The following is a 25,128-nucleotide window of genomic DNA, read 5'->3' as shown; positions in this document are numbered from 1 at the left end:
CAGATTTTGCCCTCATGATGTCAGGCTTTACAAAGAATTAGGTTGGTGACAAAGAATTGGCGGGATCTTCCTTTGTACTGTAACTACAGCTGAGCATACAATACGGAAACTGCGCTCTGCGCTGCCCATGGCATTCCTTTCTGCGGCTGGGTTGGTCTATACCCACAGTGTTGACAACTCGGTGTGGAAGGAAGTCTGGGAATGGCTCGATCAGCGGATGCAGTTTGGGTAGCGCCTGCGTATCACTGAGCTTGGTGCTTCAAGTTCGCTTGGCGAAGCGCAGAACCATACCAGTACCTGGAAAGGTCATGGCCAGTCTTGATACTAGTTAATATGATTTAATTTCAAGCCTGGTGTATTGGAGAACAATTTTATTATAACATGAGTAATTCAATTCTTGTCCGTATTTCATTTCCAGCATTGTGGAGTAAGAAGTGGCGATGTTAATTTGCGGTTTGTGTGATCTTTTGCCTCCATGTTTGTCTTGCGAAGTGTGCTGTAGAAGGGAGGTATGCTGGTAGGAGAGTTATGAGTTGGTGGAATAGAAGAAAGAAAAGTATCGCTATCTTTCTACTTTTATAACTTGAAAAGACTCGGAATCTGCCGTTAATGCTCCCTCGTTATGCCAGGCTTTGCAAACGCCTTGACCTCGACAAATAGAAATTTGGCGTGTTTGATATTCATTGGCGGCACTTCCTTGTATTGTACCTGCGGCTGCAGCGAAGCGCGGCACATACATGCATATCGGTGCCTGGAAATGCAGAGGCCAGTCTTGATACCGATTAATCATACGTAACGTACTCCAAACATGTTTCAACGATACTAGCCAAGAAAAGTCGCTTGATTTCCGGTCTAGTATCTTGGAGAATAACTCTATTACAACGTGAGTCTATCAATATGTTGTAAATACTATCGAAGCGAGATCGAAGAGATGGACCCTTCATTTCCTGCTGCGCTAGATTTTGCAGCTACTAGTACTGAAAAGGATTATCCCCTTGTGCATATTTGGGTGCGGTCGGAATAGACCGAGTAATTGTTCCAGGTGCACCCCGAGTCGTCATTAATCATGATTTCAAATATTGAAGAAAATGTCGAGGTTTTGGCAATCGCGTTATATTATGGCTCTTTTGTCATTCTGGACACAGCCTGGCAGGCACGTTGAAATCATCCATTTTCATCATTTTCAATCCTTCAAATCAGGCACCTAAATATTAATGATGGCAGTGACCATAAATCGGACGTTATTGATTTGAGATAATTAATCCACTAATAAACTTTAGGCTAGTACACTTACCCAAAGAGGAGAATGATACCCAAATGCGGCCAGGAGACTAAGGCACCAACTCCGATCTCACTGAGAAACGGGTGGCTGAGCCTCGTTGCTTATACCCAAGGTTTACCATGGCTGCAGATCGGGAGTATACTTCCCCTGGACTGATCACAATGCACGAAGAATAAGCGCTAGCAGAGATGTTCTCTTGAACCAGGCTGAAGAAAATATTATTTAAGAGTATGAGTTGCACCTAGTTAAATAGAAAAAAAAGGAATCAATCCAATCCAATCACTCACCACCATGCCACGACTTTTCTCAAGGACCTTTGTTGGTCTCCTCGCATTATACAGTCTATCCCTCACAACTATAGCTACACCAACAGCAACAGAAACCCCCTCCCCCCTCCTCGACCTCATCATCAAAATCCCTACCAATTCTCTCCCCAGTGCACCATGCCAAAACCCCCACCCTCTCAATTGAATACTTCGACTCAGACCCAAACAACGCCACCGCCCCAGTTGCCATTCTGATCCACGGCTTCCCATACTCAATCGACACCTACATCGACGTAGTCCCAGGCCTAGTAGACGAAGGCTACCGCGTAATCGTACCCTCACTCCGCGGCTTCGGCGGCACAACCTTCCTCTCACCAAGCACACCACGCAGCGCCGAACAAGCCGCCCTAGGCAAAGACGTAATCGACCTAATGGACGCGCTACACATCGAAAAAGCCATCTTCGCCGGTTACGACTGGGGCACCGTCGTCGTCAACGTCGCCGCCGCACTCTGGCCACACCGCTGCACCGGCATGGTCGCAGCAAACTCCTACCTAATCCAAAACCGCGAGACAGCCTGGTCCGTCGCGCCGGCTACCTCGTTCCCAGTGAAATGGTACTATTACGTCTTCCTCACGCCATTCGGATACAGTTCGCTGGCAAACGACACGAAGGGCTGGGCGGAGATTCTGTGGTCGAGAAATAGTCCCAATTGGACATTTACAGAGGCTACACTTGATGCTGCGGCGCAAGCATTACGGAATCCAGATTATGTCGACATTGCAACGGACTTTTATCGGAATCGGTTGCTTTATTCGAAGGGGGATCCGGCTTATGCGGATTTAGCGGCCAAATTGGATAGTCAGCCTGTTATTGTGGTTCCGGCTGTTACGCTGGATCCGGATCAGGCTGTTGTTTTTCCGGCGACGGATGGGAGTGCGACGGCGAAGTATTTTGCTGGGAAGAGGGTGCATCGGATTGTTGAGGGGTGTGGGGAGGCGATTCCTTTGGAGAAACCGCGGGTTTTTGTGGATTCTATTTTAGAGGTTGCAGGGTTGAGTGGGAAGTAGATGGGATTTTGAACTTGAAGTTATGCATTTATTCAGTACCTGGGCACGGAGTGGGTAGAATAGTGGCATTTAATATGAGATTTGCATAACCTCGTCCATGCTTTTAGATAGTAGCACTATTAGTGGACTCGAAGCATATGCCTGACGCGGCTCAGCCCTATATTTAGTTAACTTGAACTCCATACTCGTACTCCATACTGCCAGCGCTGAAGAAGTCCAAGCTCCTAGACAAGTCGAATTCGAAGATATACCAAGTCTAGACCTAAGACCACCACATCCCCACCCGCGGTGGAGCAGCCGCGGTCCACCCCAAATTGCTGCCCGATCTTCGAGGCCCTCGCCACCCAACCCAACCAGTGCACCCAAATTACAGAGTATGTACATACTGTACTCTGTAAAATCACCACGGTTGAAGTTCACGGAGTCCGCCGCTGAACAACTACCGTGTGACCGGGGTTCCTGGGGTTTTCCCTCAGTTGCATCCGCCACAGTACCATTCTCCAATCCAAATCCAAGGACTCGCCCCCGCCACGGTGGGTCGCAGCGCGTGGCAGCCGTGGGTGGAAATGGGTCCGACAAGATCTCACTGGTCGAGGGATGTTCCGCTGGCTTCGAGAAATCGCTTCTGCGTCGTGTCCTTGGTTCTGGCCGCATTGCCCCTGTGATTCCCCCGGTCGGTTGTGGTGCCTGTGCGGTTCCTTTAATTAGATTGATGCATGGTACGGGGACAGGGTACAGGTACAGGGTACAGAGCACGAGGGCAGTGTATGTAGTGAGAACTCTGCAGTACTGGTTCTCTGTCGTTGATTAGTTGTCGCTCTGCATATGAGGATATGCAGAGTGCAGAGTGTAGTGCAGAAAGGACAAAGACTGGCTAGGACTGACATCATGGGATCGACACCAGTCAGCTGGAGCTGAACCATATGGTTGGTGGTGATGGTTGATAGATCACAGTAACCATGGAAGAAGGTTTCGATAGATATTTGAGTATGGTACGTACATAGATAGGTATACAGGAAGTGTTGCAGTGACGTGTATGCGCAGTACTGGTCAAGGCTATTATTCAAGGAGTATATGCTGATACTGACACTATTTCATTCATTCATTGTAAATCTATATAGACTAAGTGTATGTAAAGTATAGCATAGTATAACGAGTATACTTGTACACTGGCAGTTAGACAAAGAGTATGATCCATGGACCCGGGGTAGTTGTTCCACGGACGGAGAGCCGGTTCCGTTCTTTGTTCCCTGTGTGATCTGCAATAGCATCCTCCTGTACTACTACTGCTAGTGTTAAATGTTCATCGTAGCCTCATGACAGGCTGACAGGCTGACAGCGCGGACCAGTATGTGTATTACCAGGATACCCTGGTGGTTGGCGCGTAGCAAGCGAATGGCAAAGGCAGATGGAGTGCCCGAATAATTAGCATTAAAATACTACTAATATTCCGCGCTCTATAATTCTACAAGTAACTCTAGTACTACTAGTACTACTAGTACTACTACCATTCATTCCCTGTGGTGGACCAGACCAGTTGGAACGGCAATCACTCTGGACTCTCTGGACTCTTGCGCAACTCACCACTTCCACTTCCACTTCCTCTCCTTCCCCCCTTATAATCCCCCCCTCAATCCTTCCCCTCTGTCGCGATGAAGGTGAGAACCCCTTGCTGTTTGGAATCTCCCCGTGCTGGGGGGTGCTCGGACTGAACTAACCTTAACTCTGATCCAGGCTATCCGACGGTCCTTGAAGGGGAGAAAGAACCCAAACACCACCACAACCACCATCACCACATTTCCATCACCCCCCAAGTCCGCCCTTGCGATTCTACCTCCTAAGAAGGTATGCTATGAGCCACCCCTTTCTGTGATCTGTGATTTGTTGCCTGTGGACTACTGCCTACTGTCTACTCTCCCCTCGTGCCTGGTGGCTGTCCCTGTCCCTGCTCCCTGTCCCACTGCGCTCACTCGCCCCCGCTGAATATTCTGCCCCTCCAAAGTGGCTCCTCCCACGCCAACTCCGATCGCGCTGACCGCATCTCCTCCAGGTGATCAAAGCTCTTTACGACTACACACCCGAACCAAACTCCCAGGAATTGGCCTTCAGCAAGGGCGACTTCTTCCACGTGATCAGTAGGGAGGACGACTCCGACTGGTACGAGGCTTGCAATCCTCTCATCCCTGACGCCCGCGGCCTCGTCCCCGTCTCCTTCTTCGAAGTCATCGGTAAAAACGAAAGGGATAGTGGGGGCTCTTCCGATCTGCAGAAAAACGACCATCACGACTCGGGCTTCTCCGATCGCACTCCCGTTCCCGACGCTTCTCCTACCAAATTCGCCCCCTTCAGAATGTCCGCCCTCGGCAAAGGCCAGGGCGCCATGGTCTACGGCATCGTTCAGTATGATTTCCAGGCCGAGCGCCCTGACGAGCTGGACGCTCGCGCCGGCGAAGCCATTATCGTCATCGCTCAATCCAATCCCGAATGGTTTGTCGCCAAACCCATCGGCCGTCTCGGTGGCCCCGGTCTGATTCCCGTCTCTTTTATCGAACTGCGCGACATGCAATCTGGCCAGGCTGTCACCGATCCCCTCGAGGCTGTGCGCCGCGCCGGTGTTCCCAAGGTTGAGGAGTGGAAGAAGATGACCGCCGAATATAAGAACAGCAGCATCACCCTTGGGAAGATCGAAGCGGGTGGAGGAGGTGGTGGTGGCGGCGGTGTTGTAGCCGTCACCACCGGTATGGATCAAATGGCTATGGGCCAACAAGGCCATATGAGTCAAAATGGTGATCCCTACGTAAGTTGATTGCCGGACTTGCGACCTGCTGTTTTTGTTTGGAATTTTTAAAGCTGATCTGTGTGTGCGCATGTTTTCTAGGGATATCACCAGCGCAACGCTAGCAAAGGAACTCTCGCATCGCAAGCCCCCATGTCCCAACAAGCACCCCAGCAACCCTACCAGCCACCCCTTCTCGCGCCAGTTGCGGCTTCAATCCCTCGATACTGCTTCGACAACGACAAGTACTGGTACATCATTGAGGCCAAGATGGAAGACGGTCGATGCTGGGAATTGTCACGCTACTATCACGACTTTTACGACTTCCAGATCGCCCTGCTAACGCAGTTCGAAGACGAAGCTGGCAACCGAGGACGCCCACGCACACTCCCCTTCATGCCGGGCCCCGTCACCCACGTCACAGATGCTATCTCCAACGGCCGTCGCCAAAACCTCGACGAGTATATCAAGAAGCTCCTCTCCATGCCCCCGCATATCGCCCGCTGCCAGCTCGTCCGCCAGCTCTTCGGGCCGCGCCAAGGCGATTTCGAAATTGACCCAAGTGCCTTTGGTGAAGAGGCCCGCTACTCTGGCGACTCCCATCACTCCTCCTCCGGCGTGGATCCCTCGCAAAGCGTTTCGCGACAGTCATCCCAAGTCCCAATGAACTCGTCGCAAGACCGCGTCTCTCAGCAGCGTGCCCCAGGCCCTGCATCTCTCTCTAATGGTGGCCCACCAGCCATGAACCGCCAGCCCAGTTCCCTTACCCAGGCCTCGGGAACGTCCAATTCGAGTGCCATGAAGGTGAAGGTCTTTTTCCAGGATGACTTGATTGCCATTCGGATTCCCTCGGGCGTTACCTTGCAGCATTTGAAAGATAAGCTTTCAGACCGTCTGAAGATTCAAGAGGATATCATCGTGCAGTACCGCGATGAGAGTTCCGGGACATATGTCGATCTGATATCGGATGCGGACCTGGAGAATGCCATGCAGCGCAACACCAAGTTGACCCTCTTTGTGAGCATCGTATGACAGAGCAAAAAAAACAAAAACAAAAAACAGCTGTTTTGATCTTGTACTCTTGAGATAGACATGTTTTGCTGGGTTGTTGTGGCGATGCGCTGGTATCTTCTCTTGGTTTTCTTCCCCCATTGGCTTTTTTCTCTTTTTTTCCCTTGGTTTATTCTTCTGGCTATTCTTTAACCCCCTTCGCAATGGGCATCGGTGCATAGGCGTTTCTGTATTGGGCTTTTTCTTCTCAAAGTTTCCCTGTGCTCTGTCGGCCCTTTCAGCGCTTGCACCCGGAATTTTTTCAAGAGGGTGGATGATCGTGGTGTTACGAATATGATGCGAGATATGTGGCATGGCTGAATATTTTCTTCCCCTTCTTCTCCCATTCTGCGTTAACGTTAACGTTAATGCTTACGCTCTGCAATGTCCTTGGTCTCTTCATGCTTTTATCCCGGTCAGCCGAACCTTTTTGTTTTTCTTGATACGGCTCTGTCTTGTTCTTTCTTTCTTTCTCCTTTTCTATGTCTCTCTTCCTACACCGGACCTACTGTTTCCTTCTGTTTTATCTATATTCTCCCGTTTGATGTTTTGGGTTTTATACCCTGGTCTGTTTTGACTTGTACATATGCTGCGCTCTGCATATACAGAAGGATTTCTATCTAGGTTAGCTGCATCACGCTCGGTAATCGAATAATATGAAGCACTAGCTATTTGTATACTCCTTGTTTTATGACTAGTTATAACATACTTCTGGCATGCACCTAATGTAGTTCCCTCTTCCGACTAACCGGGTCACATGACTCGGTCATCGGCCCGCACTTTTCGCCCGGCAACCGCAACGGCGCCAGACTCACTCCGATTAGTCTTTCTCGTCTTTACCTCTGCTGATATACTTGGGTTCGAGCCCAGTCCTCTCACTTCTCTCTCTCGTTCCAAAGTTGCCTAGAGTTGATCTTCCTTCTAGGCACAGGCACTATATCCAACTCCCGACAAACGGTCCCGCCCGACGAAAACAATTCCTGGATAGAACCTCGGCTACAACAGTCACAAACCGCAACTGCATTTTGTACAGTATTCCTCTGCGGCAGCGAGCGAGCGAGCGAGCGAGTGTCTTTCTTTCTTTTCTTTCACAAAATCGCACATCACATCCGTCCCGCCATGAGTAGACCATCTGCGAAGCTCTGCGCAAGTTGCTCCCCGGCATTACGGCCCCGCGGCCGGGCATTGCGGTCTGCGACTCCCACACCGCTGCGCGTGAGATCTCTTTCATACACGACTGCCCCTACGACTGCCACTATCCATTCCTCGCCTCTGTTCTGCTCTCATCCTCGTGTCCCACATGCTGCCCGGGCCACCGGGCTGCCGGTGAATGGGCTCCGACTACAGCGCCGCGCGCGCGGATTGGCGACTGCTACCAGTGAGGGGGCTGCGGGGGTAGATTCGAAGGCCGGGCCTGTAGATGGCCCTATGAAGGAGTACGATGTGCGTGTTGAGGAGGGTCGGTTACGGGATGATCCTTATCAGCGAGGTGAGTTAAGATGAAATTCAATACATGTGGATCCTGCCACGGAATATCCCAGTCGAAGTTGAAGACCGATGGATGGAATAATTGAAGCTAACAATATCAACCCGCTACCCCCAGGTATAATCCAAAATCTACAAGACCTCTTCGAAGCGCTCAAATCCTACCACCCACCAACCGTCGTCCACCCCACCCCCGAATCCCTCGACCTGCAACCAAAGCAGTCCTTCTTTGGCTCTCTCTTCGGCGGCGGCGCAAAGGCAGCGCAGATCTCTGTCGTACCGGATAATCTGCCAAAGGGTTTGTATATGTTTGGAGATGTTGGTTGCGGGAAGACCATGCTTATGGATCTGTTCTTCGATACGTTGCCGGACAATATCAAGACCAAGACGCGAATTCATTTCCACAACTTCATGCAAGATGTACATAAACGCATGCATGTCGTGAAGATGAAGTACGGCAACGACTTTGATGCGCTGCCTATGGTTGCTGCGGATATTGCGGAGAAGGCTAGCGTATTGTGTTTCGACGAGTTCCAGTGTACAGATGTGGCCGATGCAATGATTTTGCGAAGGTATTTATCTCGCCCTTCCCCTCCTCCTCAGGTCGCCAGAGATATGCTCCCAGAGACACATATACTAACCCATCTGTTCACCTAGACTCCTCGAAGTCCTCATGTCCCACGGTGTCGTCCTAGTTACAACTTCCAACCGTCACCCAGACGACCTCTACAAAAACGGCATCCAACGCGAATCCTTCATTCCATGCATCAACCTTCTCAAAACCGACCTCAACGTCATAAACCTCAACTCACCCACAGACTACCGCAAGATCCCCCGCCCCCCCTGCAGCAGTCTACCACCACCCACTCGGCGAAAGCGCAGAGCAGCACGCGCAGCGCTGGTTCGATGTTCTCGGCGACCCGATAAACGACCCACCCCACCCAGCCTCCCAAATAGTCTGGGGCCGCACAATCAACGTCCCGCGCGCCAGCGGCAAAGCAGCCCAATTTACCTTCAACCAGCTCATCGGCACTGCAACCGGCGCAGCCGATTACCTCGAATTAGTCCGTCATTACGACGCTTTCATCGTAACCGATGTGCCTGGGATGAATCTGAACCAGCGCGATCTAGCGCGCCGATTCATCACCTTCATTGATGCGGTTTACGAGAGTCGGGCGAAGCTGGTTCTTACGACGGAGGTGCCGTTGGCGAATCTCTTTCTCTCGGCGGATGATGTGAAGGGTGCGGGTGTCGGTGGTGGGGATCATTCTGATCTATCGGACGCAATGCGCAATTTGATGGATGATTTGGGAATGTCTGTTGCTGCGCTGAAGAATACTTCTATCTTCAGTGGGGATGAGGAGCGGTTTGCGTTTGCGAGAGCTTTGTCGAGACTTTCTGAGATGGGGAGTAAGGAGTGGGTTGAGAGGGGATTGGATATTGAGGGTAAGTCGAGTGAGCAGAGTAAAGAGGAGGAGGCTGCTTGGAAGAAGACTAGGAGTCATTGGAGTGAGGATAATATGTGATTTGCCACCGTTTAATGTGTGGTGATTACTTTTATTCTTCTCCTCTCAGGATGTTCCTTTTCCTTTACGTGTTACTAGTAGATAGATGATGGTGATGGTGGCCTTGTATAGATGATCCGATCGGGAAATAGCATTCAATCAATACCCATGTACTTTTTTCCTAGGATATACCCGATTATTAAGCCCAGCCAGCCAGATCTACTGCAGTACTAACTCAATACTATGGCTTAGGTGATTCAATTGCTGTTCAAGACCGGTTAGCACATGTTGGTTCGAGCGAGATATTTCCGACTGCAGAATGGCATGACGTCAGATAGCAGCATCAGCATCAGCATCAGCGTTGGTCTGGCCAGCAACTACGAGTACAATCTCAACCCCGTCTGAACGGAGGGGGTAGTATTATTAATTGAATAGGCATTAAGCTAAAATTGCTTACATGTAGTTATTGTTCTAGACTAATATGTTGATCAGGGACTAGTCAAGCCTGTTCTGATTGTTCGATGCTCTGCCGCAAACCCCGAAGGAAACGAACCCACGAATGGGAGACGCGTTATTCGCAATCAGGTTTCAAATGTGGTTTTAAAGTCATGGGAAGCTTGATTTTTGGGGGTGGACTTGACTTGACTTGACTGCTCTCATTATTGGCGCGTTATCCTATGACCGCAAAACTGGGTCATGACTTGCTCATTCCCCGAATCCAGTTTTCCGCTACGGAACTACACGGTTAACCGCATGGGTTCGGATTGGCGGTGTCGGTTTTACTCCTATGGGTCTTTACATATGCCGGATCGGGTTTGTTGGACTGGGTGATTGCTTGATTAATTGTGTTTTGTCGATTGGTTGGTCGGTGGGTTACATCATTCATGATCAATCGTCGATGCTGCTTTTCCCTGTGATATATAGGCCATTCCTCTTGTACGTAGCTGGCTTTCGAATTCTTCTTACTTCTCTAATGCTTGCTTCTTCCAGTATTTTATCCTAATATCCACCATTTACTTTTGTCCCGAATTTCTCGAGAACAACAAAATCATCATGGCAACTACAGCTGCGGCAGAAGCAGCCGCCGAGGCCAAAGCTAACTCCATCTCAGCTGATGGAAAGTTCGCAGACATGCAGAAAGATACCATCGAAATCAATGGCAAACAACATATGACCACCGACTATGGAATCAAAATCTCAGACCCGGATCACTCGCTCCGTGTTGCGAGTGACTCGAGTACCGGACCATCACTCCTAGAAGATCAAATCGCTCGTGAGAAAGTGCGTTTTACCAAACATTCGAAGACCCATGCAATAGCCAGCCTCATACTAACCCCCGTCTGCAGATTATGCGCTTCGACCACGAGCGTATCCCCGAGCGAGTCGTACACGCCCGCGGCACAGGAGCATTCGGAACTTTCAAGCTCTTCGAGAGCGCCGAGGACGTAACGACTGCGGGTGTTTTGACGGATACTTCCCGCGAGACGCCACTTTTTGTTCGCTTCTCGACCGTACAGGGGAGTAAAGGTAGTGCGGATACGGTGCGCGATGTACGCGGCTTCGCGGTGAAAATGTATACGGCCGAGGGAAATTGGGATATTGTGGGCAATAATATCCCTGTGTTCTTCATACAGGACGCGATTAAGTTCCCAGATGTTATTCACTCTGTTAAGCCGGAGCCGCATAATGAAGTTCCCCAGGGCCAGAGTGCGCATAATAACTTTTGGGATTTCATTTACATGCATTCTGAGACTACGCATATGAATTATTGGGTGAGTTTGTGCACTTGACATTTATCTGTTGGATCGTTCGGCTCAGATCTACTACGATTATGAGAGGATGGCGTTGCTAACGAGATGCAATTCAATGCAGCAAATGTCTGATCGAGCTATTCCACGCTCGTACCGCATGATGCAGGGCTTCGGTGTCAATACCTACTCTCTCGTCAACAAGCAAGGCAAGCGTCACTTTGTCAAGTTCCACTTCACACCCGAACTTGGCGTCCACTCGCTCGTCTGGGACGAGGCTTTGAAAATCTGTGGTCAGGATCCAGATTTCCATCGCAAGGACTTAATTTCCGCCATTGAGGCAGGCCAGTTTCCTCGTTGGAAGTTCGGTCTACAGCTTCTTCCCGAGGAGAAGCTTGATGATTTCGAATTCGACCCGCTGGATGCGACAAAGGTCTGGCCTGAAGAGCTAATTCCAATTCGATATATCGGCCAGCTTGAACTGAACCGCAACGTGGATGAATTTTTCCCACAAACCGAGCAAGCCGCGTTCTGCACCAGCCACATCGTCCCTGGAATTGACTTCTCCAATGACCCCCTGCTGCAAGGACGAAACTTCTCATACTTCGATACGCAGATCTCGCGACTCGGCGCTAATTGGGAGGAATTGCCTGTGAACCGGCCCGTCTGTCCGTATATGAGCTTGGTCAATCGGGATGGGGCCTCGAGGCATCGCATCTCAAAGGGCACGGTCAATTACTGGCCCAATCGTTACGAAGCGAATCCTCCCGCTACGCCAGCCCAAGGGGGTTTCACTTCATTCCCGGAGAAGCAGCAGGGTATCAAGACGCGCGCGCTGTCAGAGAAGTTCAAAGAGCACTATAATCAGGCCCAAGTCTTCTACAACTCTCTTTCCGAGATCGAGAAGATGCACCTGGCCAAGGCATTCTCCTTCGAACTAGATCATTGCGACGACCCGGTCGTCTACAAGCGCATGAGCGAGCGCGTCGCAGCCATCAGTCTCGATCTAGCAAAGACAGTCGCTAAGAACGTCGGCGGCGAGACGCCGACCAAGGAGCTTAGAACGAATAAGGGCACTAAGGCAAAGGGTCTCAGTCAACTGGAGTATATGCCAAAGAAGCCCACCATCGCGACGCGCCGAATCGCAATTCTAATCGCAGACGGCTTCGATTACAACGCGTACAACACCATGAAAACAAGTCTCGAGGCGCAGAACGCTTTCGTATTCACAATCGGTTCCCAGCGCCAGGGCGTCATCGCTGACTCGGGCCAAAAAGTCGTGCCGGATAATTTCTTCTCAGGGATGCGCTCGTCGTTGTTTGACGCGGTCTTCGTTCCTGGCGGTAGTCATGTGGAAAAGAGCCTTGCGAAGAACGGCGTTGCGAAGTTCTGGATTACTGAGTCCTTTGCTCATCTGAAGGCTATTTCTGGCGTTAATGAGGCTGTGCCGTTCATTGCGCGCCAGATTGGGTTGGATGAGGTGCAGACTTCGAAGAGTGGGGAGTCTTTGACGGATTCTTATGGCGTTGTTACTGGGTATGGTGATGCGTCGGGCTTGAAGGTTTCAGATATTGGGCCTCAGGCGAAGGGGCTGGCGGAACGCTTTGTTTGGCATGTCTCGCAGCATCGGAACTGGAATCGTGAGTTGGACGGTTTGGCTGATCAGGTTGCTGCGTGAGTGTCTACAGGGATAGCATCCACATATGGGTGTATTTCTGAAAATTTAGTTATATGATTCTACGAATAAATTGTATGAAATTAATGATTGGGTTTCTTTTTTTCGGGATTTCCCCCTCTTTCATCGATTGTGGCTTTGGACTTCGTGCGGAATCTTGCATTACTGCTGTGAACCATGGTGCCTGAGTTGTCTCCGTGGGTACCCGTGTCGTGGTAATCATCACATTCCTTTCATTGTGGATCAACGCGACGGTCAAATCTACATGTCGCGTTAAGACCAGGGGGGATTTTTAAGTAAATCTATTCCCCACACCTTTGAATTCTCCGGCAATGGTTGCTACTTACTGTTGGACCGGATCAGCGGGGTTCCAGTGACACGGGAGGAGAGAAGATGTGAATCATGCGATACGTGGATATTCTAGCTTAAACAAGGCAGGGAAATTGTCATTGTCACTTTGAAATAATACTTTATTCCAGAAAGAGAAGTAAATGTTTTGTATATACATAAAAAGAAGCAACTTGTCTTAAAACTCCATCTCAAAGACCACGCGCATACTTCGCGGTGTCAGGGCATGCTTGACATGCTTGCCAATGGCCGGCGTTCCCTCATCAATAGTTACACGCGATCATCGCACCGAAATTTCCAGCCATTGATTTCTGAACCAACTCGAGGCAGAAGTGAAAGTGTAGGTTCCTTTTCTGTGGACTTTTCCGCCCCGGGACCTGGAGTTCGATCACATATCTCTCACCACTTCCCTCGGAGCTTGCGACAACTCTACTACCTCAACCCGTCGCGCTTTCCAGATTTCCAAGTCGAACTGCACATTTGATTTATTCGACTTTCCTATCTTTACTGCTCTTCAATAATCCATCTTCCCCACGGTGGTATCGGTGAGACCTGGAATCACCTGAACGCTACGATCGGGCGGCTACTTTGAACATGCCATTCCGGATCTCGCGTTCGACGCGATTAATTGCGGTCATTGCGATATCAACATGCTTCTTTCTAGGGGAAATATCATGTCAGTGGAGCTAGGTCCAGCTTTCGTGGGCGCGCTTACTGACAGACGACAGTGGGATTCTACACACATTCGCTTGCGCTGATCGCGGATGCATTCCATTATGTGTGTTAAAAAAAATTGAATACCTCAGTTTCCAGTATCGTTACTAATTCGTGTTTCAGCTGAGCGATTTGCTGAGTTTCGTGGTGGCTTTGGTGGCATTGAAGGTATGTCTTGTTACAGGGTAGTAAGTGCAGGAAATATATATTGATCAAAATGTAGGTTTCCGAAAATAGCGATTCGCCACAAGACCTCTCCTTTGGCTGGCAACGAGCTCAATTGCTAGGAGCTTTTTTCAACGGAGTTCTCCTATTCGGACTGGGAATCAGCATCCTATTACAATCCATTGAGCGATTCATTGCGTTGCATCGTGAGTCTTTCCGCTCGGTTCGACATTGCACACACTGACAAGAGCCTAGGTGTTGAGAATCCAAAACTGGTTTTCATTGTTGGGTGCATTGGGCTAGGATTGAACATTATCAGCGCATTATTCCTCCATGGTAAGTATGCTTCCTCGAAGAGCCAGAGTTGTTGAATTAATGGAATATAGAACATGCGCATGATCATGGTCCACCACCATCTCTCGAAGCGGGTCCATCACCCATCAGCGAAGACGGTCGTGAATCGATCTCAAAGGTATCCCTCCAGTACGAAAGTCCAGAGCGTTATAGTTATTGACAAAACCAGCATCACAACCACAAGCATTCGCATCTCGAAAAGGGCCAGGGAGCAGATTCGGGCCATTGCCATGAACACACCCATGGGCAGAGTCATGGTCATAGCCACGGCCACGGCCATGGACACGACCATGGTGACTTGGGAATGATGGGGGTGCTACTGCATGTCCTGTGCGATGCTGCCAATAACCTTGGTGTCATTGCTTCCGCACTAGTGATCTGGTTGGCTAAATATGACGGCCGATACTATGCGGACCCGGGAGTCAGCATAGGAATTGCCATCATGATTATGATCTCCTCTATCCCTCTGAGTTAGTTTTTCTTTCCCATCAATCTTGAACGATGCTAATGCAACAATAGTCCGAAGAAGCGGTCATATCTTGTTGGAAAGCGCCCCAATAGGCCTTGACCTAAACGACGTACAGCATGACCTAGAAAAGGTAGCACTCCCGCATACCGATTTTTTACAAGATTTTGCTGATCACGATATAAGGTCCCTGGCGTCCACTCCATTCACGAATTGCACATCTGGCGCCTTAACCAGCAAAAGACCCTCGCATCAGTGCACGTTGTTGTTTCCGATCCCTCTGTGAGCGGATTTTTGAAAACTGCTAAGACGATTAACGAATGCTTTCACGCTTATGGAATACACTCTGCGACCCTACAGCCGGAAGTTTTAGCCGAAGGAGACGCTGTGTCGCCTGTCGATAGTGAGAAGAACCCCCGATGCCAAGTGGTTTGTGGCACACTGTGTGAGACCCTGACCTGCTGTGGGTAATCATAATGGCAAAAATGGCACCGATTGACATCAACCACCCCCAAGTGGTCGAGCAGTAACTCGACTATTTCATCTTCCTTGGTCTAGTGGTCATGATTTCCGCTTGTCATTAAAACCGATAAGCGCGGGAGACCGGGGTTCGATTCCCCGAGGGAGAGTTTCTTTTTAGATATACATTTTTCTTTACCTTTACAGTACATAGCATGATTAATAGAGCCAAATCTGGCGGCGGTCTTCGTCAACCACCCAAGTGGTCGAGCTGTAACTCGACTATCACATCTTCCTTGGTCTAGTGGTCATGATTTCCGCTTGTCATTAACACTGATAAGCGCGGGAGACCGGGGTTCGATTCCCCAGGGAGAGTCTTTTTTTAGTCTTGTTGCTATTTTGTGGAGTTTGCATTATCTCCTAGAACTGTTGGTTGATGAGGAGTTGTGAAAAAAGACTAGGAAGAAAGAATCTAGCTAAAAAGTTGGCAATCTTAAAAATCATATCAATATTTCCTGCAAACCTTATCATCGCTGATGTGCTCCTAATTTCTTGTTACCTTTGATAGCCTTGTCTTTCTGTGAAACTCAGAGGTCCATATGGTAAGAGGCACATCTTGACCAAACAGGTCGCCAGACGGAACTGCTCCGCAGGTGATCATTGCCTTTAAGGTTTTTACAGGAGTCTCAGGCGCAGCTCAATAAGATGATAGTCAAATAAGAACTGTTGCATAGCTCCACACCTACCCTGAGGCGCGGGGGGGCTCCGCCATGGAAGTGCCTATCAGTTACTTTTCTTTCATTCCGATTCCGCATCGACGGTTCCACGAAAAGCCCCTCATGCGGGGGCCAACGGGGCACAAGGAGGGGAGCAAACGCTCTGTCTTTCCCTTTTCCTTTTCATCTCCTTGATCCAGCTTTCCTTTCTCAAACCACCCCCGAACTATACTGCAGCTTCCCATCTTCTTTCCAACATGACCATCCAAAATTGGCAAATCCAAGCGCAAAAAGGCAAAGACCTTTTGGAGAGCTCAGTACCTAAACAATGGCTTGCACCTGCTGACCAACTGCCGCCTGTTACACAGAAAAATGTAACCGACTTTCCGAGGAAGAGCGGACTTTTGACCGATCGGGAGCTCGGAATCACGGAGCTATCGGCAACCGAATTGACAAGCGGAATGGGAAAGGGGGAATTGACAGCCGAGGAAGTTGTTGTGGCTTTTCTCAAGCGCTCTGTCTTGGGACATCAGCTGGTGAGAAGTGCTATACTGTTGGGCTAGGTGATGACATACTAAGTGCATATAGCTGAACTTCGCAACGGAGTTCCTGGCCGAGGAGGCAATCGCTCGAGCCAAGGAACTGGATGAATTCTATAAGGCAAATGGAAGACTTATTGGGCCTCTTGTGGGTAGAACTCAAGGAAGTGCGTGGATGTATCGGTGTGCTAATAAAGCGGCATGCAGCATGGTGTGCCTATCAGTGTGAAAGAGCATATCGGTTTCAAAAATAAGACCTGTCATACTGGCTACGTCGCATGGTTGGTGCAGAATAAGCCATCCATAGAGCAAATTACTGATGATCATGCAATAGGGTTGATAGAGTCACAACTAAAGATGCACACCTTCTCCAATTGCTCTCTAAGGCTGGTGCAGTCTTTCATGTTCGCACCAATCAACCACAAGCACTAATGGTACGTCTACAAGTTTTAGACTTGTATCTTTACTGACAAATTATGTTAGCATCTTTGCTCTGAGAATAATATCACCGGGAAAACCTTCAACCCCCACAATCGTACATTAACGCCCGGTGGCTCCTCCGGCGGCGAAGGTGCCGCCGTAGGTTTCCGTTGCTCACCACTGGGAATCGGCACTGATATCGGTGGCTCGATTCGAGGCCCAGCTGCGTTTTGCGGTGGCTATGGCTTCAAGCCTACGTCAATGCGTAACCCTATGGTGGGAATTGAAGTTGCTGCTGTCGGACAAGAATCAATCCATGGGGTTGTGGGCCCAATGGGTCCAGCTTCAATCGAAGATTTGGAACTTTTCCAAAAGGCCATAATTGACCAGGAGCCCTGGAACGATGAGACATCGTTGGTCCCTCTGCCCTGGAAGACTGTCACTCCGACCCGAGATATTACCGTTGGTATTATGTGGGATGATGGGTATGTTAGAACCCAAGTCGAATATCTGACGAACCGCTGCTAAAAATATTATATAGTGTTGTTCGTCCTCATCCTCCTGTCACTCGTGCTCTTCAACTTGCGAAGGAGAAGCTGGTTGCAGCTGGGATCAAAGTTGTCGACTGGGAGCCCTATAAGCATTCTTATGCGTGGGATGTCATTGTAAGTCTAGTATCTACCAAGCCAATACCCCAATGCCTGCTGACAACTCAAAGTCCGCACTATATTACCCGGATGCCGCTGGCCTGCAGCGCGAGATGCTTCGCAAATCTGGCGAGCCAGCGCTCCCGCTGAGTGAGTGGGCCTTTTCATACGGACGTCCCAACCCGCTCACTCATCATGAAACCTGGAAACTGCAATTGGAGCGCGACATATACCGTGACGAATACAATGCGCTTCTAAAGAGCCGTGGTGTTGACTTCATCATCTCCCCTAACTACCCCGGAGTCGCTGCTGTGATGGGCGAGTCACACTACTGGAACTACACCGCAATCTGGAACTTGCTGGATCTTCCGGCTGTTACTCTACCTTCAGGCTTGAAGGTTGACCCGAAGCTGGATGCCTTGAAAGAAGACCACAAAAACTACGCTCCTCGTAATGAGGCAGATGAGCGGGAGTGGAAGAAGTACGAAGGCCCGGAGAGATATGAGGGTGCGCCTATTGCGCTGCAGATTGCTGGACGACACTTCAAGGATGAGGAGACATTGGCTGCCTCGAAGATTCTGGAAGAAATAATCAGGGATGGAAAGAAGGGAGTTGTTGTTTGATAAGATTTTACTGGATTGAGGAATATATGAACTGGGAAGTTGGTTTCTTCAAATTTCAGAATGAAAAATCCCCTATACCATGCCATCGCACTCCGGGTTCCCGTTAACTAGTTCACAGTCACGGTACTTGCAATATTAATTTGGCGATGGTTTGAGTTCCCGATGGTTTGTTGATGTCCTAACCGACTTTTTTATGGATAATTATCTGGTATCATCCAAACAGCTTATCCTTGTGATACATGTAGTCCAACTCTGGAATATCTCATATATTATTTTGGCTTTTGCGATATTCAGGCAAGGCCAATTTCACCATCCATTCTGATTTGAGTATTTGATTGGTAGTAGGGCGATTAGCAGGTCTGAATGAGAGCATCAGTCGTAGCACATTAAATAATGCTTCCTCTTTTTCGTTAAATGGCGATATTCCACTATCTTGCCTGGGCTGCTGCACGCTATCCTCAAAACGATCGTCCCAGGATCGGAAAGACTTGCGATTCCTTGGCTCACCGTCTCCGTCAAATTTCTGTCTTAGCGCGTCCCATTTCTCCCACCAATCCAATGGCAAAATGCTAAGAGTGTCTTGACAAACGTGCTCACATGTCATATCGTCTTCTGTTGCGAGAAATCCTTCAAGCAATTGCCGCTGACCGATGATAGTCCATATGGTACAGGTGAGAGTCCAAATATCAGATGAAAAAGATAGTGGCTCGTTAGGTTCAAACCGGGCTTCAGGGGGGCGGATCACAAGGGGGGTGCAAGATTCAAATTTCCGTTCCTTTGAGAGGATAAAGAGGATAAAGGCCTCGCCAAAATCTGCAAGCAAGATCCTGGTTTCTAGCAATACTATTTCTTCACTGGCCTTCCCCAACCATATGGGCGGAACTCCATGAGTTGGGACGCCAGGCGGAAGAGGTTTACCATTTAGGCGAGAGACTGGTTCCAATTCCGGGGCTCCATATTTCTCATGTAATCGTTCCGGTGAAAGCTGATCAAAATTTAACGGAACCTTAAGAAGAATATTACCAAGGTACATGTCACCGTGGACAATACCTTGGGCATGCACATAGTCTAAAGCAAGCATGAGTTGTGCAGCTAATGACCGGGCTACGTCGGGCTGGAATAAACGGATCCATGAACCATCTTTCAGGTCGGAGAGGCTAGCGCTCACCGGTGCTGTAACGTAGCAAGCATGATTACCATTCAAACCATTAAGTGTGAATCTGTCTAGTATAGATGGCAGCATCATTCTTCCTGGGTGGCTGGCTGGAGGAGAGGAAGGATGAGTGAGAGTGGATATAATGTCCACTTCCCTTGGATTCGCGTTCGCCGTGCAAACTTTCACTGCAACGTATTTTCTGGCCATTTAATCCCTGGCTAGCCATGTAGTTGAATAAGAGCCATGTCCCAGCTTGTGGATCACTTGATATCGATCGTGGAGGGTATCCTAAATTTGAATGACGTGGTAACCCCCCGGTCGATAGTTCTCAAATCTTTCGATTCCTTCAAGGGGCTCGTAGAGGGGATATATATTCAACAGATAGTTATTCGTTGATCTTCATTGTATTGGCTGCAGTATGAGTCAAGGCGTAACGGGAATGCTGGTGATGAAGCAGTGGCATATATGCCGGGCGGGGGGCAATGGCTAGGGAAGGCGGGCGCAACAGCCGTGAGGCCAATGACAACGGTTGATTATCGCTTTAACACATGAATCTCTTGAGCCAGAGAAAGTCCGACAAAGAGGACGAGATTATGTCACACTGGTATCTATGAAGGTTTAATGAGGAAATGAGGAAACTCAACGCGATACGCTTCAAGGGTTAGGTGGAGTGGCAGAAAGTGCCGCCGCCCCTGCTGAAACATCCCATGCCCGAATTCCACAATCGCGTTATATGCGTGTTGCGGGTTTGATAAAGAGAAACATGAATTGAATTTTGACAAGGCCCTCATTCAGAGGATGAAATATGCTCACTCCTCCACACCCAGACCTTCATAAACTAGACATAAGCATCGCGCAGAAACTATCGATGCTCTGGATACATTTTGCGAATTTCTTTCGTCCACTGTTGTAGAGTAATATCCTCATCTCCCCAGGCAACGTGACCCTTTGGCATATTTCTCATTCTGTCCGAATCAAATCTTGGCACGTAGAAATGGTCATGGCTTGGATGACAAGCATTCTGACAATAATCTCCTGCCTTCATTTTCTTAAGACATTCACTCGTAAGCGTGGTACTAATGCAGTCTTTGCAAAACCACATATCCCCGGGCTCAGTCCAGAGATGACCACAACCATCATCGCATTCCATGTCCAGAGATGTGGCGGGGCCTTCATCCTCTTCAGTAGGCCAGACATTTAATGAGACTGCTATGATTGCAAGAGCAGCAGCTGTATTCTTCTCATCACCGAAAGCAACAGATGAAAACAGAATCTGATTGAAAGCAAAAATATCATTGCCTTCGTCATCGTCCGAAAGAAGCTCCAAGGCCACCTGTCGTGATGGACGGGCTTCATGCTCGGCCAGTTCGTCGTCGCCTTCAATATGGTAGAAGCGAGCAGCAAACAAGCGAGGTGGAATGGGGAATTGCCATTCCGGTAGCTGCTCAGGTACAATGTCTCCCAGCTTTTGTAGATAGCTCATGGCCAGATCCCGGTCACCCAATTCATTGGCTTCTTTCGCTCTGGTGTAATAGATCTTCCCAAGTCTGGCACTCATAAGGGAAACCATTCCAAAAATCTGCGAGGTCATTTGGGGCAGATCATTTTTAAAAGCAGTTTCCAGATACTCCATGACCCTGTTCGTTGGAGGGTTGGGGATTCTGGACAAGTAATAGGCAAAATACCCCCGAAGAAGATAGGCCTCCTCGTGGAATTGACCCCTTGAAGCAGTTTCAATTGCATCTGGATATATCTGATCCAAAATCTCGGACCGCCCCGTTTCAATCGCAGTCTTTCTGATGGTTTCATGGAACTCTTCATTGGATGCCTGGTCAATGGCTAGACCTGTCAGATGGGAGCTATCAATGTTTCGGATCTTATCAAGAAGGTCGACAATATCGCTCCATCTGGCACTGGCGCTGTACTTGTAAAGTATATGCTGTGTGTTCTGATGGTATGTGGGATTGTGTTCAATGCACTTTGACCAAGCTTTGACCGCATCGCCAAGTTTGCCGACATTCCAATACCGGAAGCCTAGGTCGAATGCTATTTCAGCAAAATGCCGTCGATTGACTTCCAGCCATTTTGAATCGTTTTCATAGCGCTCCATGAGTTCGTCTAGGGTTTGGATAGCCTCTTGATCAGAAGAAACATGTCGGGCCAGAGTCTGTGAGGCTCTCCAATTTGAAGGATCCATATGTAGAGCGTGACGGCATCGAAGCTCGGCCGCCGAGTCCATCGCAAAGCCTCCCAGGATATATGCCATTTGAACTTCCCAGAGCGAATCTGGCGTTTTAAAGTCAAGAGTGGCCTGAGACCACTTCTCAACCTCGTAAATTTGGTCTAAAGAGGGTTCCTCGATTGAATCTGTTTTGACATCCGTGGTACCGTTCGATTTGACCTAGATTAGTGCCATCAGTAAAGCTTCGAAACAAGACAAATTTAACTCAAGGGCTTACCTTCGAAAGGAACTTGAGCACGAATTGAAACATCTGCTTTGTTAATTCAGGGCTTGAAGGAGTTCTAAACGCAAGTTCTGCCATTCGATGCGCAGAAGGCGATAGAAGCACTTCAAATGGGTTGCTCCCACTATCAAGCAGCCTGGAGATCCACTCTTTCGCATGCCCATCAAGATTTGACGTTACGGCGGAGTTTCCGAGCCATCTCTTTATTTCTTCTATTCCCTTATCTTCCAGTATCCAAGGTGGGAATGCTGGGATAGATTTTGTCGACCAGAAAAGATTTTCGATCGGGGCTGAAAAGCAGAAAAGCTTGACTAGATCAGGACCAAGATCGCTTTTCAAATCACGATCCACTAGTGCAAGATCCACCTTGGATAGGTGGTGGACAAGTTGCCGAGCAGCATAGCCTTGTAAAACGGTCAACCTTGCATCTGCTTTTCGGGAAAGTACCCGAAGAGAGCTAGCAGCAATCCGTATATGAGCAGTGTCCTTTTCTTCCTGATGAATCTGGACTTTGTGTCCAGTCAACTTTTGCTGAAAATATTGCTCTAGTTCCAGTTTCCTTAGAAGGTCTGGTGGACAAACGGTGTTCAAGAAATGCTGTACAACATTGATTTCGCTTGGGTGGATGATCTCTCCATTCTCCCCATTCTGCGCAGTAATCTGATGTCGTTCTGGAATGGCTCGCAGGGTCTTGGAGGATCGGAAATCCACATATCCATCACTGTCGACTTCAAACAGGAGGAACTTGGTCCTGAAGCGCACTTCCAATGGGCGAAGAGGAACTGCGGCGCTTCTTAGTTGTAATACGGCGGTCATCTTCTCAACAGACATTCGCTCCTCGGCATAGGTGATCCAAAGAATAATCTCATTGATCTCCACCAGCTCATCTTGTGTGCGAATCCGATTGAGTTTCTGGACATCTGCCTTGATATGATCAGTCAGTTCTTTCCCGGCATTCTTCAAGACCAACTCGATTCCATCCATATAGTCCAACGCGTCAATTTCGTTTAACGCCGAGTCAATTTTCAGATAGTTGCCCCCAGTCTGGTGAGACAGCCTGTCAATGATATTCTCTCTCAACTTTGGTACTCCAACCTGTTTGATGTCCGAGAGAGAGTCAATGCGATCCATTCGTGCCGTAATGAATCTGCGAAGATCATCTTCACCCTTTTCGCCGATTGCTATTCTTGGACACAGGATGCCCTTTGCAGCCAAATGATCCATAACGCCCGGTGTGCTGGTGATGAGAATTCGAACGGACGGACTCTTCAACTGCCAGGCTTTTTGTAGAAACTCGAGGACAGAACGATCAACTTTGTCGTCTTTATCGCCCAACTTATTAATGACAATATAGAAAGTGGCATCTATAAAATTCAATCCTTCATTCTGAAGAAGAAGCCGCGGTAAAATATCCTTCGGATCGAGAACACCGTAACTGCGGCAAACATTTGCTGCCGCCTGCATGTAAGATGTATCGCTGTTGGCAAACTGCCAGATTAATGAATTTGCAAAAGCATCAACTCCTGCATTCTCATTTCTGTGCAGAAAAGAGAACCCGACTAGCTTCCGCGAGTCGGTATCTTGCAAATTACCCTGCCTTCGCAAGTGCTGAATGACCGTGGAAGCTAAAAAGGTCTTTCCAGTTGCTTCTCCACCCACGATTCCAAGAATTGGAATATCGTCATGTTTCTCTGCCCAGGATTGAAACGTAGGCTCTGAAAGAAGCCATTTCCCAGTCCCTGGCACAACGGTCTTTCGAATGCCATGGTATCGAGTCTCCCAGGTTGCAATGGGCCGCTGTCGCGTGCTGTCCCAGGTCTCAGTCGTTCTATTGAAAGCCAAAACTCCGAGAAGGGCATTTTGGTCATCTTCCGCTTGGCGCCTCTCTTGTCTCTCAGTTTTGCCCTCGGTTAGAAGACCCAAGGCGTTCTTCGAGTTCCTGTTTGCCTCTGACGCTTGGCGAAAAGTCTGGGCAGCAACAAGAAGCTCTTCTTTGTTGACAAGGCCCTTCATTTTTGCCAAAAGATCATCCGCATCGTTCTCGGAAATAAAGGTAATTTTCAAGAATGTCTTGATCTTACTTCGATGACTCTTGAGCTCCAGGGCGCGATCGCAAATAGCCACAAATAGCTCAAGATGCTGGCAGGCTACCAAGCTTAACTTGGGGTTCATTCCACCATGGCTATACTCTTCCAGTCGATCCAGGAAGTTGGCGCATTTCTCAAAAAGTCCCGTCAGCGTCTCAAAGGAGCTTTGGTAGTCTTGGTAGGCATTTATGACAAAACTGATCGCATTGTAGCATTGCCCAGCTGGAGGAAATACCTAGAAGTATATTAAACTAAAAATCCACGAAAAGAAGACAGTAGGAACTTACCTGAGATGCACCATCAGAAACTATACCTCCGACCGTTTTGATCACCCCCAGGGTTCTGGAGAATGTCTCCTTAACATAGGCTGACGCCTTGGAGCCTTTCCTGCGGGGGTTTTGGGCAGCATCTAGGTTTGCCAAAACATCGTCAATCTCTAAGCCTGGGTTCACTTTGTTCCCGGACAGCTCTGCGAGTTTCTGGACTCGCTGTCGAATTTCGATCCATGCAGCGCTGATTTGCTCATTTATGGCGGGATCCGTCCCAGCAGGGACATTGATGACTGCGGCGACTTGCATGGTGTCACCTTAGGTGGGGCGAGGACCTGGCAAGCATCGAAATCTGGGGAGAAAAACAATCAAGAAAAAGCGCGGAGGGGACTGGAGCAAAATGGCGATAATCTTTTGGTTGTGTTTGTTTATGTCGATCGCTGTGACAGGGCCCAATCCGATCTCGTACTTGCCCCAGGCTGGGCTTTCAATGGCCCCTGAGTCTTAGTGAATCTAAGATACCCCACTTGAACACGAACTGCCTCCAAGTCGATAACTAATGATGTCATGCAGAATCCTAGGCTGCTGGCGTATGCCATATTGGCCTATATAGAGTGAATGAATACCAACTCGCCAACTTTCGTTGTATGAGCTAACAATCAATAGACGCTTCACCTTCAAGCTATGTCCAGGTATCCTGCAAGCGGCTGAATTTATCTATAAAATACCAGCTCGCCTTGAATCTCCGAAGCCGGCCATCCAAGTCTTTCAACGTTGAAGACTCTTCGGCGATACTCTTATTTGGACGACATTCACGATTTCCTTTTCGGGCCGCAAAACCAA

General features: G+C 48.9%; 9 protein-coding genes across 9 annotated transcripts; 6 read left to right on the top strand and 3 right to left on the bottom strand.

Moving 5' to 3' along the window:
- Positions 1-1,573: 1,573 nt before the first annotated feature.
- Positions 1,574-2,618, top strand: N7509_005840 (alpha/beta fold hydrolase; the record flags this gene model as incomplete). Its single annotated transcript, XM_056630477.1, has 2 exons — positions 1,574-1,600; positions 1,662-2,618. 2 exons carry the CDS (start codon positions 1,574-1,576, stop codon positions 2,616-2,618), a joined length of 984 nt encoding a protein of 327 aa, XP_056489779.1.
- Positions 2,619-4,270: 1,652 nt separating this feature from the next.
- N7509_005839 (phosphatidylinositol-3-phosphate-binding protein BEM1) lies at positions 4,271-6,426 on the top strand (the record flags this gene model as incomplete). The annotated part of the gene is made up of 4 exons (XM_056630476.1): positions 4,271-4,276; positions 4,353-4,463; positions 4,669-5,415; positions 5,497-6,426. 4 exons carry the CDS (start codon positions 4,271-4,273, stop codon positions 6,424-6,426), a joined length of 1,794 nt encoding a protein of 597 aa, XP_056489778.1.
- A 1,137-nt stretch (positions 6,427-7,563) lies between these two features.
- On the top strand, positions 7,564-9,455 carry N7509_005838 (AFG1/ZapE family ATPase; the record flags this gene model as incomplete). The annotated part of the gene is made up of 4 exons (XM_056630475.1): positions 7,564-7,933; positions 8,048-8,501; positions 8,587-8,722; positions 8,748-9,455. The coding sequence occupies 4 exons, from the start codon at positions 7,564-7,566 to the stop codon at positions 9,453-9,455; spliced, it is 1,668 nt and encodes a 555-aa protein (XP_056489777.1).
- A 1,032-nt stretch (positions 9,456-10,487) lies between these two features.
- catA (catalase catA) lies at positions 10,488-12,860 on the top strand (the record flags this gene model as incomplete). The annotated part of the gene is made up of 3 exons (XM_056630474.1): positions 10,488-10,715; positions 10,781-11,206; positions 11,253-12,860. 3 exons carry the CDS (start codon positions 10,488-10,490, stop codon positions 12,858-12,860), a joined length of 2,262 nt encoding a protein of 753 aa, XP_056489776.1.
- Positions 12,861-13,799: 939 nt separating this feature from the next.
- N7509_005836 (putative di-, tri-valent inorganic cation transporter) lies at positions 13,800-15,375 on the top strand (the record flags this gene model as incomplete). The annotated part of the gene is made up of 9 exons (XM_056630473.1): positions 13,800-13,881; positions 13,934-13,983; positions 14,043-14,087; positions 14,143-14,290; positions 14,340-14,420; positions 14,471-14,556; positions 14,608-14,908; positions 14,958-15,037; positions 15,091-15,375. 9 exons carry the CDS (start codon positions 13,800-13,802, stop codon positions 15,373-15,375), a joined length of 1,158 nt encoding a protein of 385 aa, XP_056489775.1.
- Positions 15,376-15,458: 83 nt separating this feature from the next.
- Positions 15,459-15,777, bottom strand: N7509_005835 (uncharacterized protein; the record flags this gene model as incomplete). The annotated part of the gene is made up of 2 exons (XM_056630472.1): positions 15,459-15,664; positions 15,696-15,777. The coding sequence occupies 2 exons, from the start codon at positions 15,775-15,777 to the stop codon at positions 15,459-15,461; spliced, it is 288 nt and encodes a 95-aa protein (XP_056489774.1).
- A 559-nt stretch (positions 15,778-16,336) lies between these two features.
- On the top strand, positions 16,337-18,308 carry N7509_005834 (putative glutamyl-tRNA(Gln) amidotransferase subunit A; the record flags this gene model as incomplete). Its single annotated transcript, XM_056630471.1, has 7 exons — positions 16,337-16,615; positions 16,668-16,766; positions 16,826-16,899; positions 16,953-17,052; positions 17,102-17,523; positions 17,580-17,703; positions 17,757-18,308. The coding sequence occupies 7 exons, from the start codon at positions 16,337-16,339 to the stop codon at positions 18,306-18,308; spliced, it is 1,650 nt and encodes a 549-aa protein (XP_056489773.1).
- A 262-nt stretch (positions 18,309-18,570) lies between these two features.
- N7509_005833 (Srpk) lies at positions 18,571-19,554 on the bottom strand (the record flags this gene model as incomplete). The annotated part of the gene is made up of 1 exon (XM_056630470.1): positions 18,571-19,554. The coding sequence occupies one exon, from the start codon at positions 19,552-19,554 to the stop codon at positions 18,571-18,573; it is 984 nt and encodes a 327-aa protein (XP_056489772.1).
- A 772-nt stretch (positions 19,555-20,326) lies between these two features.
- Positions 20,327-24,594, bottom strand: N7509_005832 (uncharacterized protein; the record flags this gene model as incomplete). Its single annotated transcript, XM_056630469.1, has 3 exons — positions 20,327-21,865; positions 21,924-24,251; positions 24,304-24,594. The coding sequence occupies 3 exons, from the start codon at positions 24,592-24,594 to the stop codon at positions 20,327-20,329; spliced, it is 4,158 nt and encodes a 1,385-aa protein (XP_056489771.1).
- Between the last annotated feature and the right edge of the window lie 534 nt (positions 24,595-25,128).

The sequence above is a fragment of the Penicillium cosmopolitanum genome, assembly GCF_028827165.1.
Source record: "Penicillium cosmopolitanum strain IBT 29677 chromosome Unknown utg000006l:49.0-5199605.0:1.0-5204138.0, whole genome shotgun sequence".
NCBI classification, from domain to species: Eukaryota; Fungi; Ascomycota; class Eurotiomycetes; order Eurotiales; family Aspergillaceae; genus Penicillium; species Penicillium cosmopolitanum.
This window is presented reverse-complemented; position numbering and strand designations above follow the sequence as displayed.